The sequence below is a fragment of the Oncorhynchus gorbuscha genome, linkage group LG02 (genome assembly GCF_021184085.1).
Source record: "Oncorhynchus gorbuscha isolate QuinsamMale2020 ecotype Even-year linkage group LG02, OgorEven_v1.0, whole genome shotgun sequence".
NCBI classification, from domain to species: domain Eukaryota; kingdom Metazoa; phylum Chordata; class Actinopteri; order Salmoniformes; family Salmonidae; genus Oncorhynchus; species Oncorhynchus gorbuscha.
The window spans coordinates 61313995-61331871 of NC_060174.1; the positions used below are offsets into that span (position 1 = coordinate 61313995).

A 17877-nucleotide genomic window follows, 5' to 3' on the forward strand; every position below is an offset into this window, starting at 1 on the left:
GGGGGTTGGGGAGGAGAGGGATTACTGAGTGGGCCCAGAGAAGAGCATAACCTGTACAACTTTACATCACATGTACATAACCGTGCTAACCTATACATAACATGTACATAGCCTGTCTGTCAAATCATGCTTATTGAGCTACAATAAGGACCGTGTAGGCCCACTAGCTGAAATATGCCTGTGCTATACCTAATGTCTTTACATACCTGTTTCTCTCTGCTGGACCTGCGATGGGACAGCAGCAGCTCCACGGCGCCCACCACCTCCTTGCGGATGGCGTAGAGCAGTGCGTCGCCCACGTGCACGCCGTGGTTGAGCAGCAGCTCCATCACCTCCAGGTTCTCGTTCTCGATGGCGATGAGCAGCGCGCTGCGCCCCAGCGGGTCCAGGCAGTTCACGTTGATGTTGTAGTAGATCTCCGCCTCCTGCAGGGCCAGCTTCACCCCGGCATAGTCACCCTTCTCCACCGCCGTCAGGTACGCCCGCTCCTCCGCTGACAGCTCCGCTTCCGCCCGCACGATCTGCAACGGGATGCGGTCGCGGTACGGCGAGTAGCTCGCCTTCTTGTAGTACAGCTGGGCCATGGGATTCATCATGTGCACACGGTTGGCGTCACTCACGGCCTACTGGGGAATTGGAATCTGGGGCGAAAGAAAAACAGCATAGTTTTGTTCTCCACAAATTACACCTGAATCTAGTGTTGATAGCCTAATGGTGTTGAATTGCCAAATTAACAGCACAGTGAGCAATGTTTTTATTCCTGTGTTGAACTTCTATTCTATTAACATGACAATAGAGGGTTCCACTCCTGTTCCAAGCAGGCTATTGGACCCATAGTAATTCTGTCATTTCTTCAGCCTCCTCCTTTGATGTCACTCCACACAGCTGAATGTATTAGTAGGATAAAACATTGTACGGGGTTCTCTGTTTGATCATTGCAAGCAGTGTTTTTGTTTTCCCCTTCAGGAAACTGACAGCCGAGGGGAAGAAGCCCATATGTGGCAGATCTAGTTTAGCCCCTCTGCCAAACCTCATCACCCTGGTTCTCATTAACCACCCACCCAGCCAGAGCCGTTGCTGTAGTCCCACACGGCCCTGCAGGGCCTGCCATTTCTGAGACACATCCATATTCATGGCACCATGGGGAGGGAATGGAGGCACTGCGGCAGGGTAGACTAGTGGTTAGAGCGTTGGACTAGTAACCGGAAGGTTGCAAGTTCAAACCCCCGAGCTGACAAGGTACACACTCAAATCTGTCGTTCTGCCCCTGAACAGGCAGTTAACCCACTGTTCCTAGGCCGTCATTGAAAATAAGAATTTGTTCTTAACTGACTTGCCTAGTTAAATAAAGGTTCAAATAAATAAATAAAAAACACCATGGATGGAAGGGAGGTTAGAGCACATGAGGACTGTGCTTGCTTTTCCCTCAGCCTGTCTTGCACGAGTGAGCCCTCTGCTTCAGGGGCTCTGCAGGAGATATGGGTCCACTCCAAGCTGAGTCACGGGTGATAAAACACTCTCCCACTGTATTTTCTGCAGTGTGTGGATGGCTGGGTTTAAGTGCTGCTGGTGGGAGCTTAATCTCCTGGGGATGGCCTTGGCAAGATGGTCACTACCTCTGATACCTGGGGACCTTCTCAAATCACTTAGATTTTGACAAATGCAGCAAAGGGATTGGTCAGCCAGGGAGGGTGGATATGTCCACACAGAAGCCAAGCTTGTTTTAGCCCCCTGATCACTTCAAGTGGTAATCGAACCAACCATTGACTTAATCAATACAACTGTGTTTGACCTGCTGGTGTTGACTCTCTGTCCTCGTTACGCCAGCATTACATTCCCTGCATATTGGACCGGACCACTCCACATGGACAGAGACATTCTTGGTTCAAGGCATCTTGAGGAGGCACGCAAGAGTTTGATCTCATTCGCGAACAAATTGCCCCCTTGGAAATGCGTTCCTGTGTCACCGGTCAATGAGGAGGGACGTGTATAGTATCACCTAGCAAAGACAAGCCGCCGAATACAGACATCAACCTCCATTTACACAAACTGGAGATTGTAATAAAACACAGCTATCAAATCTAATGCTAAAGCACTGTTCTTTCATGATAAGAATTGATATCACCCATTCCAGCATGGCTGTTTACTGTGCTGAAACGCCCATGCTTGGTCTCCATCTCTTCATCGGACCAAGCTGGCAGCTGCAGTGCACAGACCGCACAGTTTTTCAATGTGAGTACTAATTGGCATTAAATGCGAGTAAACCAAGCCAAAGACAACCTTCTGTCCATCTTTAGCACATATCCCCAATCTGTCCCAACGGAGAGGACTGAAGCCTCTCGAAACAACTACATCAACCGCCCCCTTTACAATGTCAGTTAACATCCCATATAAAATATGAACTGCTTAGTCCATGATGTCTATTGCCCCCCCCACCCTCCCCCCTCCCCCTCCCCCTCCCAGGTCCATGATGTGTCCAACATCATTTTCCTTTGCTTGAATGAGACAGGGCTTTTGGGGGGGGGGGAGGCTTGGCTTCCATAGTGATTTTGCCCACGCACCACTACCGTGATGGAGAGTGAAGGAGTCGGAGAGAGAATACACAATCACACACACACACACACACACACACACACACATACACACACTCAAACACAGATACAGTGCCTCAAACACAGATACAGTGCCTCAAACACAGATACAGTGCCGCAAACACAGATACAGTGCCTCAAACACAGATGCAGTGCCTCAAACACAGATACAGTGCCTCAAACACAGATATAGTGCCTCAAACACAGATACAGTGCCTCAAACACAGATACACAACCCTTGACTTTTTCCAGATTTTGTTGTGTTACAAGGTGGGATTAAAAAATGTTTACTTAACAAAAAAAATCGGACCGATCTACACAAAGTACTCTGTAATGTCAGAGGTTTTCCTCTACTATTTTGCCTGTGCTTAGCTATATTCCTTTTATTTTTATCCTAAAAAACTTCTTAGTCCTTACCGATGACAAGTATACCGATAACTTGATGCAGCCACCACCATGCCACATGTTTTGCAGTTTTACTTTCGTGCCTTATTGCAAACAGAATGCATGTTTTGGAATATTTTTATTTTGTTCATGCTTAATTCTTTCCACTCTGTCATTTAGGTTAGTAATGTGGAGTAACTACAATGCTGTTGATCCATCCTCATCTTTTACCTATCGCAGCCATTATCGTGAAATCCCTGAGTGGTTTCCTTCCTCTCTGGCAGCTGAGTTAGGAAGGACACCTATATATTTGTAGTGACTGGGTGTATTCAAACACCATCCAAAGTGTAATTAATAACTTCACCATGCTCAAAGGGATATTCAAGTGCTGCTTGATTTGTTTGTACCCACCTACCAATAGGTGTACTTCTTTTCGAGGCAACCTCCCTGGGCTTTGTGGTTGGATCCATGTTTGAAATTCACTGATCGACTGAGGGACCTTACAGATAATTGTATGTGTGGGGTACAGACATGAGGCAATCATTCGACAATCATGTTGAACACTATTATTGCACATCGACTGCACATTTAAGAACCTTTTTACTCCTGATCTTATTTAAACTTGACATAACAGCAGTGTGAACAGACAGCAACACAGAGTTACACATGGAGTAAACAGTAAACAAGTCAATAACACAGTAGAAAAAAAGAAAAAAAAGAGTCTATATACATTGTGTGCAAAAGGCATGAGGAGGTAGGCAAATAATTACAATTTAGCAGATTAACACTGGAGTGATAAATGATCAGATGGTCATGTGCAGGTAGAGATACTGGTGTGCAAAAGAGCAGAAAAGTAAATAAATAAAAACAGTATGGGGATGAGGTAGGCAAATTGGGTGGGCTATTTACCGATGGACTATGTACAGCTGCAGCGATCGGTTAGCTGCTCAGATAGCAGATGTTTAAAGTTGGGAGATAAAAGTCTCCAACTTCAACAATTTTTGCAATTTGTTCCAGTCACAGGCAGCAGAGAACTGGAAGGAAAGGCGGCCAAATTAGGTGTTGGCTTTAGGGATGATCAGTGAGATACACCTGCTGGAGCGCAGATGACCTGGAGCCAGTGGGTCTGGCGACGAATATGTAGCGAGGGCCAGCCGACTAGAGCATACTGGTCGCAGTGGTGGGTGGTATAAGCGGATGGCACTGTGATAAACTGCATCCAGTTTGCTGAGTAGAGTATTGGAAGCCATTTTGTAGATGACATCGCCGAAGTCGAGGATCGGTATTATAGTCAGTTTTACTAGGATAAGTTTGCCGGCGTGAGTGAAGGAGGCTTTGTTGCGAAATAGAAAATAGATTTGATTTTGGATTGGAGATTTTTGATATGAGTCTGGAAGGAGAGTTTACAGTCGAGCCAGACACCTAGGTACTTATAGATGTCCACATATTCTAGTTCGGAACCATCCAGGGTGGCGATGCTAGTCGGTCGTCCGGGTGCAGGCAGCGAACTGTTGAAAAGCATGCATTTGGTTTTACTAGCGTTTAAGAGCAGTTGGAGGCCACAGAAGGAGTGTTGTATGGCATTGAAGCTCGTTTGGAGGTTAGATAGCACAATGTCCAAGGAAGGGCCAGAAGTATACAGAATGGTGTCGTCTGCGTAGAGGTGGATCAGAGAATCGCCCGCAGCAAGAGCAACATCATTGATATATACAGAGAAAAGAGGCGGCCCGAGAAGTGAACCCTGTGGCATCCCCATAGAAACTGCCAGAGGACCAGACAACATGCCCTCCGATTTGACACACTGAACTCTGTCTGCAAAGTAGTTGGAGAACCAGGCAAGGCAGTCATTAGAAAAACCGTGGCTACTGAGTCTGCCGATAAGAATATGGTGATTGACAGAGTCGATAGCCTTGGCCAGGTCGATGAAGATGGCTGCACAGTACTGTCTTTTATCGATGGCGGTTATGATATCGTTTAGTACCTTTAGCGTGGCTGAGGTGCACCCGTGACCGGCTCTGAAATCAGATTGCACAGCGTAGAAGGTACGGTGGGATTCGAGATGGTCAGTGATCTGTTGGTTGACTTGGCTTTTGAAGACCTTAGATAGGCAGGGCAGGATGGATATAGGTCTGTAACAGTTTGGGTCCAGGGTGTCTCCCCCCTTTGAAGAGGGGGATGACCGCGGCAGCTTTCCAGTCCTTGGGGATCTCAGAAAGAGAGGTTGAACAGGCTGGTAATAGGGGTTGCGACAATGGCGGCGGATAGTTTCAGAAATAGAGGGTCCGGATTGTCAAGCCCAGCTGATTTGTACGGGTCCAGGTTTTGCAGCTCTTTCAGAACATCTGCTATCTGGATTTGGGTAAAGGAGAAGATGGGGAGAATTGGGTGAGTAGCTGCGGGGGGGGGGGGGTGGAGCTGTTGGCCGCCGGGGTTGGAGTAGCCAGGAGGAAGGCATGGCCAGCCGTTGAGAAATGCTAGTTGAAGTTTTCGATTATCATGGATTTATCAGTGGTGACCGTGTTACCTAGCCTCAGTGCAGTGGGCAGCTGGGAGGAGATGCTCTTGTTCTCCATGGACTTTACAGTGTCCCAGAACTTTTTGGAGTTAGAGCTACAGGATGCAAATTTCTGCTTGAAAAAGCTGGCCTTTGCTTTCCTGACTGACTGAGAGTATTGGTTCCTGACTTCCCTGAACAGTTACATATAGCGGGGACTATTCAATGCTATTGCAGTACGCCACAGAATGTTTTTGTGCTGGTCGAGGGCAGTCAGGTCTAGAGTGAACCAAGGGCTATATCTGTTCTTAGTTCTGCATTTTTTTGAACGGAGCATGCCTATCTAAGATGGTGAGGAAGTTACTTTTAAAGAATGACCAGGCATCCTCAACTGACGGGATGAGGTCAATATCCTTCCAGGATACCCAGGCCAGGTCGATTAGAAAGGCCTGCTCGCAGAAGTTTTTTAGGGAGCGTTTGACAGTGATTAGGGGTGGTCATTTGACTGCTAACCCGTAGCGGATACAGGCAATGAGGCAGTGATCGCTGAGATCCTGATTGAAGACAGCGGAGGTGTATTTGGAGGGCCAGTTGGTCAGGATAATGTCTATGAGGGTGCCCTTGTTTACAGATTTAGGGTTGTACCTGTTGGGTTCCTTGATGATTTATGTGAGATTGAGGGCATCTAGCTTAGATTGTAGGACTGCCGGGGTGTTAAGCATATCCCAATTTAGGTCACCTAACAGAACAAACTCTGAAGCTAGATGGGGGGCGATCAATTCACAAATGGTGTCCAGGGCACAGCTGGGAGCTGAGGGGGCAACAGTGAGAGACTTATTTCTGGAGAGATTAATTTTTAAAATTAGAAGTTCGAACTGTTTGTGTATGGACCTGGAAAGTATGACATTACTTTGCAGGCTATCTCTGCAGTAGACTGCAACTTCTCCCCCTTTCGCAGTTCTATCTTGACGGAAAATGTTATAGTTGGGTATGGAAATCTCTGAATTTTTGGTGGCCTTCCCAAGCCAGGATTCAGACACAGCAAGGACATCAGGGTTGGCAGAGTGTGCTAAAGCAGTGAGTAAAACAAACTTAGGGAGGAGGCTTCTGATGTTGACATGCATGAAACCAAAGCTTTTTCGATCACAGACGTCAACAAATGAGGGTGCCTGGGGACATGCAGGGCCTGGGTTTACCTCCACATCACCCCCGGAACAGAGGAGGAGTAGAATGAGGGTGCGGCTAAAGGCTATCAAAACTGGTCGCCTAGAGCGTTGGGGACAAAGATTTCTGGGCGTGGTAGAATATATTCAGGGCATAATGCACAGACAGGGGTATGGTGGGGTGCGGGTACAGCGGAGGTAAGCCCAAGCACTGGGTGATGATAAGAGAGGTTGTATCTCTGGACATGCTGGTTGTAATGGGTGAGCTCACCGCATGTGTGGGAGGTGGGACAAAGGAGGTATCAGAGGAAGAGTGGAACTAGGGAGTCCATTGTAAACTAAAACAATGATAACTAACCTGAACAACAGTATGCAAAGCATATTGACATTTGAGAGAGACATACAGCGAGGCATAAAGTAATCACATGTGTTGATTGGGAGAGCTAGCTAAAACAACAGATGAGACAACAACAGCTAATCAGCTAACACAACAACAGCAGGTAAAATGTCGATGACTAGCCAGAGAGTGTCGGATTAACTACATACAGAGCCTGAGTTCGCGGCTGGGGCCGACAGATATAAAATAAACAGAATGGAGTACCGTGATTAATTAACGGACAGTCCATTAGGCATCCGTTATGTAGCCAAGTGATCATAGTGTCCAGGGGGCAGCAGTAGATGGAACAGGGGAGCCCCACTACGCTAGCGACCGAGCATTTAAAGTTAGTAGTGTCTGCTCCGACGGAGGCCGGATAAAGGCACAGCGGATGGTATTCGTTGGCAGACCAGTCGTGGTGTTGCGGCGGGGAGCCGTGTCAACAGAGAATCCAAGCCAGATGGCGAAAGAGGTATTGTGGAATTTAGTTTGCTAGCCGGGAGATGTGCCTGGCTCACGGCTAACTGGTGCTAGCTTCGTGGCGTTAGCCACTATATCCAATCGGTAGCAGCAGTGATCCGGTGCCAAGGTCCAGCGTTTACTGCAAGGATCCAGTGGAGTTTTGGGCTCTAGCCGTGTAGGAGTGGGGTTTGGGTGAACAGCTGAGTAGGCCGGAAGGTGGGCCTCAGGGAATAGCTTCGGTACTAGGTTCCATGGTGAGTGAAAGCTAGCTGTGAGCTAGCTAGCTAGCTGCAAGCTAGCTGTGAAGATCAGAAGTAGTGGTCCAGGGATTATGGCAGGAATCCGGCGTTGTTGTGGAGAGACAGTCCGATATTGGTAGACAAGCGATATTGGTAGACAGGTGAGTATTATCCAGGCTAAAAACATGGCTGGTATCTGTGCAGAAGGTAAGAGCTGCTAGCAGTGGCTGAAAATGACTAAATAGCTTGTAGCTTATTAGCTGGTTAGCTTCTGGAGATTCTTGAATGGGTTCTAAAATTGAAGATAATAGCGATTCCGTATCACATTGGGTGAGGCAGGTTACCAGAAGGTATAATCGCATAAAAACAATCGAGAAGAGATTGAAAGTAAATAGAAATATATATACAAAAAATACGAAAAAATACAAAAGTACACGAGAGGACAAAACAAACACGTCTTCACTGCTACGCCATCTTGGACCCTGCTTTATCTCCGGAAAGGACTGAGCTCTATAATATATACACAACGTTTGGAAAGCTCATATCCTGAGCTAGCCATTACTTTGGCATCCTGTAATCTGAGCAATCAATTGATCCATTTTAAGTTTGTTCACAGACTGTATTTAACACAAAGTAAAAATGTTATGATGAAATCTTTGGCTCTTAGGTGGCCCAACTCTCTCCCAATTCGACAGGGGATACAGTTACTATTAGAAGTTGTAACATTAGAATTATCGACAGCGAGAATGAATGGTGCTAGTCAAGGAACAAGGGGCAGAACTTTGGAGCGAAAAGTGCAAGTCAATCTCAGAACAAAAGCAAAGGACCTTGTGAAGGAAGAAAACAGGTACACAAGTATTTATTTTTCTTTACATACCAAGTTTACTCTTACAAAACCATTTTTGATCAGTATGATCAGTTCTCTGTATGTATCTCTTATATTTATTTTCCTTTTTGAAGTGCAGCCCATGTGTACATGTTATATAACTGCATATTTGAATTGAAATTGATATTGGACCTGTAACCCCCCCAAAAAATGAAATAAAAGGTATTCAGTCCTTTCTTTCCATCCATTCGAATGCATTAAAATCCTTGACGCATGCAGCCTTTCCTGACTCCAGTCACTGTCAACGGCAGGGTCGGTATAGGCGTCGCTGCTTTGCCTGTCTTGAAGTAGCCTGAGCCGATTTCATATTTTGTGCAAGCGTATTGACTAAACATGTTGTGTGGCTACCGTCTGGGGGAAGGTCCACATGATTAAGGCGTATCCTCCTAAATTGGGGCTCGCATCCCTTGGACTGAACAAAGCCAGCTAGCCAGCAAAAACAACCCGACAATTGGACACCACTATACTCCAACCCAAACAACTCACCAAGTTGGAACTATCATGCAAGGAGCTGTTTGTCAGGCTCGAAGAATGGAAGGTCAACCACAATGAAAGTCAAGACCAGACAGCGGCATCACACAGCATACAAGATGTGACTTTATTCATGACAGGCAAGGCAACCACCATCTCCCTCACTGCCAGCCGTCAGGCAGGCAAACAGCCAGCACTGGACTGTCCGCCCGTCCAAAATGTCACCACCAATCAACACTCTCTACTCAGACTTGGGGCACAAGTCTATTTTTGATTTACATTTGGTTGAGTTGTCAACTAACACGAATGCAACGTGAAAATCAACAAAAGACGTCACCGTGACATTGGATTTAGGTTGAAAGTTGGATGAAAAAAAAGACTAAATTCTGTAACGTGAACATTCTGTTAGAACCTTATTATATATGTGTGTGTAATAATATTTCACGTAATAATATTATGTGTGTGTGTGTGTGTGTGTGTGTGTTTGCGCTCCACCCATTGGAAGAATTGTAAATCCGTTGTGAAAGGCTATGGCGTTTGCATTGCGAATTATTTTGATTAAATTAGTGCCACATCAGTCGTAACTATGGATGCTACATTGGTTCTATGACTGAGCTGAGTTTAGCAGTGTGTCATTTTGTCAGATGATATGAGATATGCCGCTATCAGAGGTTATCACTTGTTTATCTTGGCTACATTGGTGTTTACATTTGGTGAACGTTTATTTGTGAGCTTTGATAATAGCCGGTGCTTATCCAGTCAACGACCTCACCTCATGTCACCGATTTGCACAGCTTCTCATTGCTCTGCTGACTGTTGCACACATCTGCACCACAAGAAATGATATTCACTGCAAGACAAATAGCCTACAATGTATTGGTTTTGTATTGGTTTTTTTCACTCTCTCGTGCTTTTCAACCAACAACAAGACTGAGGGGAATGCTGCTTCAAACAACTATATATTTAATCACTAAGAGCTCTATATACCTATACACCGCAGTTCCATATGAAAATGACTTGATTGTTTAAAAAAACAAAAGGATATTATATTAGCTGTGCAGGATGTGTGAAGCAGGGGGAGATGAAAGAGATGATGGAGTGTAATGGAACAAGCTGTGGGTGTCCAAACCTGTGGGTGCTCTGTAATGTAATGGTTAACACCACGGATTCAGTGCGCTTCTGAAGTCCTGTGAGCTGCTAGAGTGGCCCTGCCTGCCCGTACACTCACTGCTCGGGCTCGGGCTCGGGGCTCTGTATGTGGGTAGTGCACTCGTGTTGTGTGATATAAGAACTGAACATGGAGTCATTTGAAGATGGAGGAGCGATGAAACTTCCACTGCTATGAGTGGGGGAGGGGGGGGGGGGTGAAGGGAACCCATGGAGAGGACATGGATATTTTGTGCCGATGCTTCATTGCTATGCCCGGTGATAAAAGCAGCATCGAGCTCATTGATTAGCTTACATAAGAGCCTTCTCCTGACATTCAAACGAACATCCATACTTAAGATGAACACTTGGACCCCGCGGTAGTTCTTTATTTCTCTGTCTCCTCTTGGTCTTCCTCTGCGAGGCAAGGTGAGGGGGAGCAGGGAGGGAGGGAGCCCGCTGGCCATGCACACACACAAGATGAATAATGCAGAGATACTTCGGTTCAGCTCGTTCCGTGGGGGGGGGGGGGGGTCTGGATACCTGGCGCTTCATCAACCTGTTGCCGTAGAGCAAAGGCCTTGGAGCTGCTGAAGGCTGGAGCATCCTCCACTGCACCAGTACGGTAGAGCTGTAGGGAGGCTCAGGCTGATTGGAAATCCAGCAGAGTGTGACAGAATTAGGGAGGTTTGGTTTTCTGTTCAAAGAATGCACCTGCAACTCTATTTGCATGTAAGGATTTCTTCACAAGCTGTCATTTTAAACGGTGACCTACGCCCGAAGAGGAGAGGCTGGTGAGAAAAGTCCACAGGTGGAGTGTGGACAGGTCTGGTGCGGCAACACTAACCTCAGTACTATAAATACAATTCAGGATGTGTCACAGGAGCCGAGCCAATCAAAGACGTGAACATCACAACAGTTTAAAAAAAATGTGAACCTGTTTTCCAGGTACTGCCTTTGATTGTGTTCAAGTTTGTCAATCGATGGTCAACTGGACAGTTGGAGAGTGAGACTTGTGGCTCTATCGCCATGGTGAGAACTACACATCTGGGAGTGAAGGAGATCTGTTGTCGATGTCTGTGCCCCGAGTGGCAGTGAGGTTGACAACTACTGTCCAAGCGACATTCCTTTTAAATTCAGCAAGTCAATACGATGAAAATATCCTCATGATGTTAGCCTAATGTCATTCATAAAATGATCAAATCAGTAATAATATGAGAAGAAACACTAGTGGTATAGGGACCTATCATATACATCAGAATGTGCAGCTTCAATGGCCATTAGTTGGAAAGCTGAGCAAAAGACAGGCGTGTTTGTACTTTGACTCGGAGTCTGAGAGAGGCAACAACACTAGGCAACAGCATGTAAACCTCCACAATAGGGAGCCAGTGCAGAAGTCTAGCAATCAGTTCTCTCTGTGTGTGTTTGTGTCTCGCAGGCAGATGTGCACCAACACTGACTGTGCTGTTAATACTCAAGCAGACACAGAAAACACATCCACTTAGAGGAAATGCTAATTGGAGGGAAGGTGATTGTTTACTACAGCCCAGACGTGATGAGAGAGAGAGAGAGAGAGAGAGAGAGAGAGAGAGAGAGAGAGAGAGAGAGAGAGAGAGAGAGAGAGAGAGAGAGATGGAATCCACCAGCAGCACTGTGAGAAATTGTAATCTCCCACTTGACTACATGTGACTCGTCCACACTCCCTACACCTGGGATGTTGTGTCTCCCAGCCCATCAACTGTGTGAGAGACACAAAGCTGCTATTTAGCCAGATTATATCCTCTGTGCTGTCAACAATGACTCAAATGATTATTACCACAATGCTAATTCACCTCCTCAGACAGACATGAGTTATTCTAAACACTCCTTTCTCTAATCGTCACCCACCGTTGGGTTCATTTGCCATCCACAAACCCAGAACTCTGTGTGGTGCATCCAACCCCGACAGCGAATTACGACAGAGGATTGTTTCTTTGAAACACTAAAGCCTGAACATTTGATTCCTCCCGCACCACCCACCGTATTCACAATGAGGAACTAATTACAGTACGCGGCATAATCATTGGTTTTTAACACGCATCTTGTTTTGAGGGTAGGATTCAAAGTGGGTCTCAGGTGCGGAACCACAGGTGTGACTTCAAAGCGCACACAAGGCACACAGATGGATGGAGGGAAGACTGCAGCATTGGATCGTACAATTTGCGTGATATGACCCTGAAGCACATTGCTGTTATGTCTCTTGACGGGTAACAGGCGTGGATATTTTACTTTTAGTCTGCTCCTCTTTCTGACCTGTTCTCCATGCTGTGTGTGAGGGCGTGCGTGCATGACTGCATTTCCTGTGGAATCATCCAGAAGATACCATGGCAAACGTGCATTGCGATCATTAAAGCGATCATTAAATCATCTTCCTAACAATACACAGGAAGGAATTGGGTACACAAAAATCTGAGAAAATAAACCATATGAAGATATAGATATATATACATATATTATATTTTACACATAGTGATGAATTATGTTTTATTGTCACATCAGCTAGGTACTGTCAAATGTGTTGTTTTACCTGGTCAGCCATAGTAGTACCGCACCCCTGGAGAAAATGCGGGTTAAGTGCCTTGCTCAAGAGCACCTTCGGCAGATTTGTCCCTTTGTTTCCTCCTCGGGTATTCAAACCAGCAACCATTCGGTGACCGTCCCAACACTCTAATTGCTAGGCTACTAGCCGCCCTAAAATAAACAGCGATGATTCATACATTCACAATTCTACATTTGTTCTGAGAACTTTGAATATCCTGCACTGAAGGAAGAGATTAGGGGGAAGAAAAATACATGATGTGGGATTGGTAGTTTTTTCAGTGCTGCGCAGCGATATTAGATTAGGGCTTGCTTAGGGCACACTACCACACCTCCTAGTTTGGTTATGTGCATTAGAAATTAGGAACACAGCTCTTCTGTCTGCCCCTCTGTGTATATCTTCCATCTGTCCATAAATCTACGCGGTGTCTCGGTGGCCTTGAACAAATCATAACAAGCAGGTCCAATCGCTGTGTCACAGGCCAGCACTCTGTTGAATTGCGTTTCTGTCCATTTAAAAGGTGGAGGACAAGCCATGTTAAAGTTCTTGGGAGGGACCGTGTCCCTGTTGAAATAAGCACAATGTGCCGAAGCCTGGCTGAACGCTTTGCTTCAAAACCCCTCAACACATTGTGCTGTTTTTACAGTGAGTGGGATTCTTGTCTGTGGTAGGAAAGGCTTACTGTTAAATGAGTATAGATGACGCCCCTTTACTGTATATCTCTGAAATTATGCGATGTACCAATAAAACAGGGGCTGATGATTTCCACAGAGATACACACTCCATTTCAACTAGAATTGCAGATGAGTGTTTTCCGCATGAATTGTGCATTTAGTTCAAACACAGCTGACTTATCTCCTGCAGACTAAATATGTACAACTGTGCCATCGTCTCCAGTGTGTCGGAGAGAGAACGGCACACACAAATCCCACCGTCCACCCTGAAGTCTGGCTCCTACTTAGTTTTGACTTATGGAGATGCAATGTTTACGTTGAAAAGATAATGGCAAACTTACCTGATGCAGATTTTTGACATGGTCTTTTTCTTTGCGTTTCCCCCCACCCACCAGTCTGGTAACTCCTAGCTTGTAATAGTGATTGGGTGGTCCTGTTAGAATCAGTATATCCATCCTTACACTCCTCCCCACTCTGGGGGAAAGAACAAGAGCAAAGCTGATTATCCAAGAGGTTCTCTCTGGCATCCAGTGTTCAGGTAAGAGGCAGCGAAATGACTGGCTATCTTCTCTCTGTGTAAGTAGGAGGGTCTGGGGTGTTCTACCTCTGCTCTGCTATCCTGTGCTGCGTCTCTCCCCTCACAGCTTGCCGCGCGCCACTCTCTCCCCTCTGATTGGTGGGGCAGCAGGGCCGGGGGCTCGCCGTGCATTTGCTACGGTTGTCATGGTGTCGAACGGAGTGTAGTCACGGTGGCGGCGGCGGGTGCCCTTCTCCAACCCCTCTCTGTCTCTCGCTGCGTTGTCAACACTGCCAGCTCCTCTGCTCTTCACATCACACTCTCTTCTTTGGCTCTTTGCATTCTCTCTCTCTCTCCTTTCTGCACCCTCCCTCCTGCTCTCCCTCCCACCCTCCTCCCAATCTCCCCTCATTTATCTCCAGCACCAGCCTTCTCTCCCCATGCACCCATTCTTCTCAAGTATCTACCTGTTTCGTCGCTGTTGATGTCAGCCCTTCCTCCCCTGCTCCCCAGATTGCAGGTGCAATTTTGTCATCCGAGGCTAATCAAGGATCAAGGGATTTGACATGGCCTACCCCTCCCCACCCGTTATCACCAACCCTGCAGAGTTACACTGCTGCAGTCTCCTGTTCTCATGCATAATCAATACACAAACCTGTCTGGAGTTGTAGTGTACCTTGCGCTGCAACTAACCACATTTTGCTACCCGAATCATGTTAATTGAAAGGAGGCCCCACGTGTTCTGGTGACTCTCCACATGGATCCAGTCCCATTGCGGGGGAGAATGGAGCACCCTTGGAGTGACAACAGGAGAGATGATATGTGCCAGCGATGTGCTCAGCCTCATGGGAAACAAGAGTGACGTGTGGGGAGAGGGGGTTAGCATTGATTCACTGTGGTGTTCATTTTCCCCAGTCAGATGACGTTACCTGTACAGGGAAGGCTGGCTTGTGGCACTGCAGATGAAGCACACAGGAGACAAGGGGCTCTAGAAATGCTTTGGCACGTACGCACGCACGCACGCACGCACGCACGCACGCACGCACGCACGCACACACACACACACACACACACACACACACACACACACACACACACACACACACACACACACACACACACACACACACACACACACACACACACACACACACACACACACTAGAAACAATAACAGGCCAATTTAGATTCAGTATCTCACTGACATACCATTATCAGTTTCTGCTGTTTAAATACATTTTCTGTCTTTAATAAGAATGCAAATGTGCTGCCAGCGGGGATTCTTCAACATGAAAAGATTGAAGGACTCCATCCTAAACCCCTGATTGATTACCCATATTAACACTGATCATCGAATATCCATCACACTTGGGGATTATTCAGTAGCATAAATATATATATCTGGTTCATCTGCAATCCAGCCAACCACACCCAGTCAAGAGTGATTCATTGAATTGCTTGATGAATTAGACAATCCTGTAATTAGAAATGGGAGATGTGGGTTAGTCCTCAAAACAAGATTCAGCCAGGCCTGTGGCTAAGTTGTCTTCCCCATGGTGCCGTTTCCTCATTAATATCTCTGCGCCTCGACGGCTTGTGGGTCTGGACATTCATAATGTATGGGTCTGTTCTCTAATTTATTCCCGTAGAAATAAATCCCGCATGATGTGGCTTTTCCATGGCTCTCGTTGTTTGTCTGACGCAAGGAAAGACTTGTTTCGGTAAACAAAGAGATTTAAACAACAGGCGCATTAACGTCAATAACCCTTGTATCTTTTGCTTCTTCAATGCTGTCAACTCCGACTTATTATTAGATTATTAGTTTGACTGTTGTTTATTTTTTTTTTTAAAGACAGGGATCTAGGGAGGAGGACAAAAAGAGTGAAGAGAGAAAAAGGAATAGAGACCGAGCTCTTCTCAATTGTAAGAGGGTGGAGACACAAGATGCTAACACAGTGTGGCATACTGCGACAAATGGCTATGCTGTCATGGGTACACAGAAGCTTTCCTGCATTCTCTCTAGTCTACGCTGGTTTAGAGTGGTTTGTACACGAGTATCTGAAAATGTTAAGCAGCTTCTGGCAGAGAGCAAAGCACACACACACGGATTTGAGGAGGATGAGATGAGAGCTCTATCCCAACCTCCCTCCCCAGACACTATTTTGATTGATCAATTATCTTCTTATGCCGGACAAATGTGTGTGGTGATTGTGAGCTATCATGGCTAAGTCTGATTAGAGAGTATTAGGTTTGTGTGCTGTATCCACGCGTGAGCATGCAATGACAGACTTCTAGATAACCATTCCAAACCGTCGTACAATGAACTATACCACAAGAGAGAATAGCATATATATGACATCAGCAGTGTGATGCAACTACAGTGGCTTGCGAAAGTATTCACCCCCCTTGCCATTTTTCCTATTTTGTTGCCTTACAACCTGGAGTTAAAATTGATTTTTTTTTGGGGGGGGGTTGTGTCATTTGATTTTCACATCATGCCTACCACTTTGAAGATGCAAAATATTTTATATTGTGAAACAAACAAGAAATCAGACAAAAACACAGAAAATTTGAGCGTGAATAACTACTCACCCCCCTAAAGTCAATACTTTGTAGAGCCACCTTTTGCAGCAAATACAGATGCAAGTCTCTTGGTATGTCTCTATAAGCTTCACCAATTTTGACTATTTTGTGTATGTCCATTACATGAAATCCAAATAAAAATCTATTTCAATTACAGGTTGTAATGCAACAAAATAGGAAAATCACCAAGGGGGATGAATACTTTTGCACGGCACTGTATATAAACCTGCTAGTTAGGTCATAACGCCGCCCCTGGCTCAATATATGTGAGAAAATTCCACCAAACCCTCCATCTTGTTGATTTATAATCAACAGATTACATGCCTCTTTGAGAGCCTGCTGATATTACAAAGGAAATTGAGGAGTGATGGAGCATTTGGGTGTTGGGGGAGAGTGTGAGTGTAATGGAGAGAATAAATCTAAACCGAACGGTGGCAATGATGTAAACGTAATTGTGCTCTGCACCACCTAACGGCCACGATAACGTGTAGAGCAAATGGACAACGATGGTGCTATTCAGTAACACCTTACTCTCCGTCGTAGCACTTTTAGTGCCATGATACAGTACGTCCTATCATTTATTCAACATGATGTCACTAGTACTCTCTATTATATCTCCACGTAAATGACCCGGCAACAACATGAAATACCATAGTGCTGCTTCTAGTTCTACTTCAGGTCAAAGTCCAATAGACTTTGTGGGAAGTGTCTTGAAATGGCATTTGACCTGGGACGTGCACCGGTTATCACACCAGGTTTCACACACAATTCCAACGCAAATACAACCCAAATGGCTGCAACTTCCGTGCAAATAAAAACAAGAGATGCATATGGTGTGTGTGTGTGTGTGTGTGTGTGTGTGTGTGTGTGTGTGTGTGTGTGTGTGTGTGTGTGTGTGTGTGTGTGTGTGTGTGTGTGTGTGTGTGTGTGTGTGTGTGTGTGTGTGTGTGTGTGTGTGTGTGTGTGTGTGTGTGTGTGTGAGTGAGTGAGTGAGTGAGTGAGTGAGTGAGTGAGTGAGTGAGTGAGTGAGTGAGTGAGTGAGTGAGTGAGTGAGTGAGCGAGCGAGAGACAGAGACAGAGACAGAGACAGAGAGACTCGGTAGATGCGTGAGTGTGCACTGATCAGATAGGACCCTGGGAGTACGGAAAGATACCCAGGCAATGTGGGCCTGGAATGACAGAGGTAAGGCAGCGACACAGGCCCCAGAGATCAATAAAGCCATTACACACTCAGCTGTGGACAGCAGCCATCGGACAGCAGCAGCAGTCTCACTCTGACGGTCCCTCTGCACACGCACTACCTAAACCACCGA

At 46.0% G+C, this 17877-nt stretch overlaps 1 protein-coding gene across 1 annotated transcript in view; it reads right to left on the reverse strand.

Annotated features, from left to right (window-relative positions):
• LOC124005850 (short transient receptor potential channel 5-like) overlaps nt 1-14305 on the reverse strand; it is a 30622-nt gene extending 16317 nt beyond the window's left edge. Inside the window, exons 1-2 of the mRNA XM_046315477.1 lie at nt 13806-14305; nt 207-641 (exon numbers count right to left, since the gene is read on the reverse strand). Coding sequence (XP_046171433.1) covers nt 207-596 — 390 coding nt within the window. The 5' untranslated portion in view covers nt 597-641; nt 13806-14305. The remainder of the gene's footprint in view (nt 1-206; nt 642-13805) is intronic.
• Between the last annotated feature and the right edge of the window lie 3572 nt (nt 14306-17877).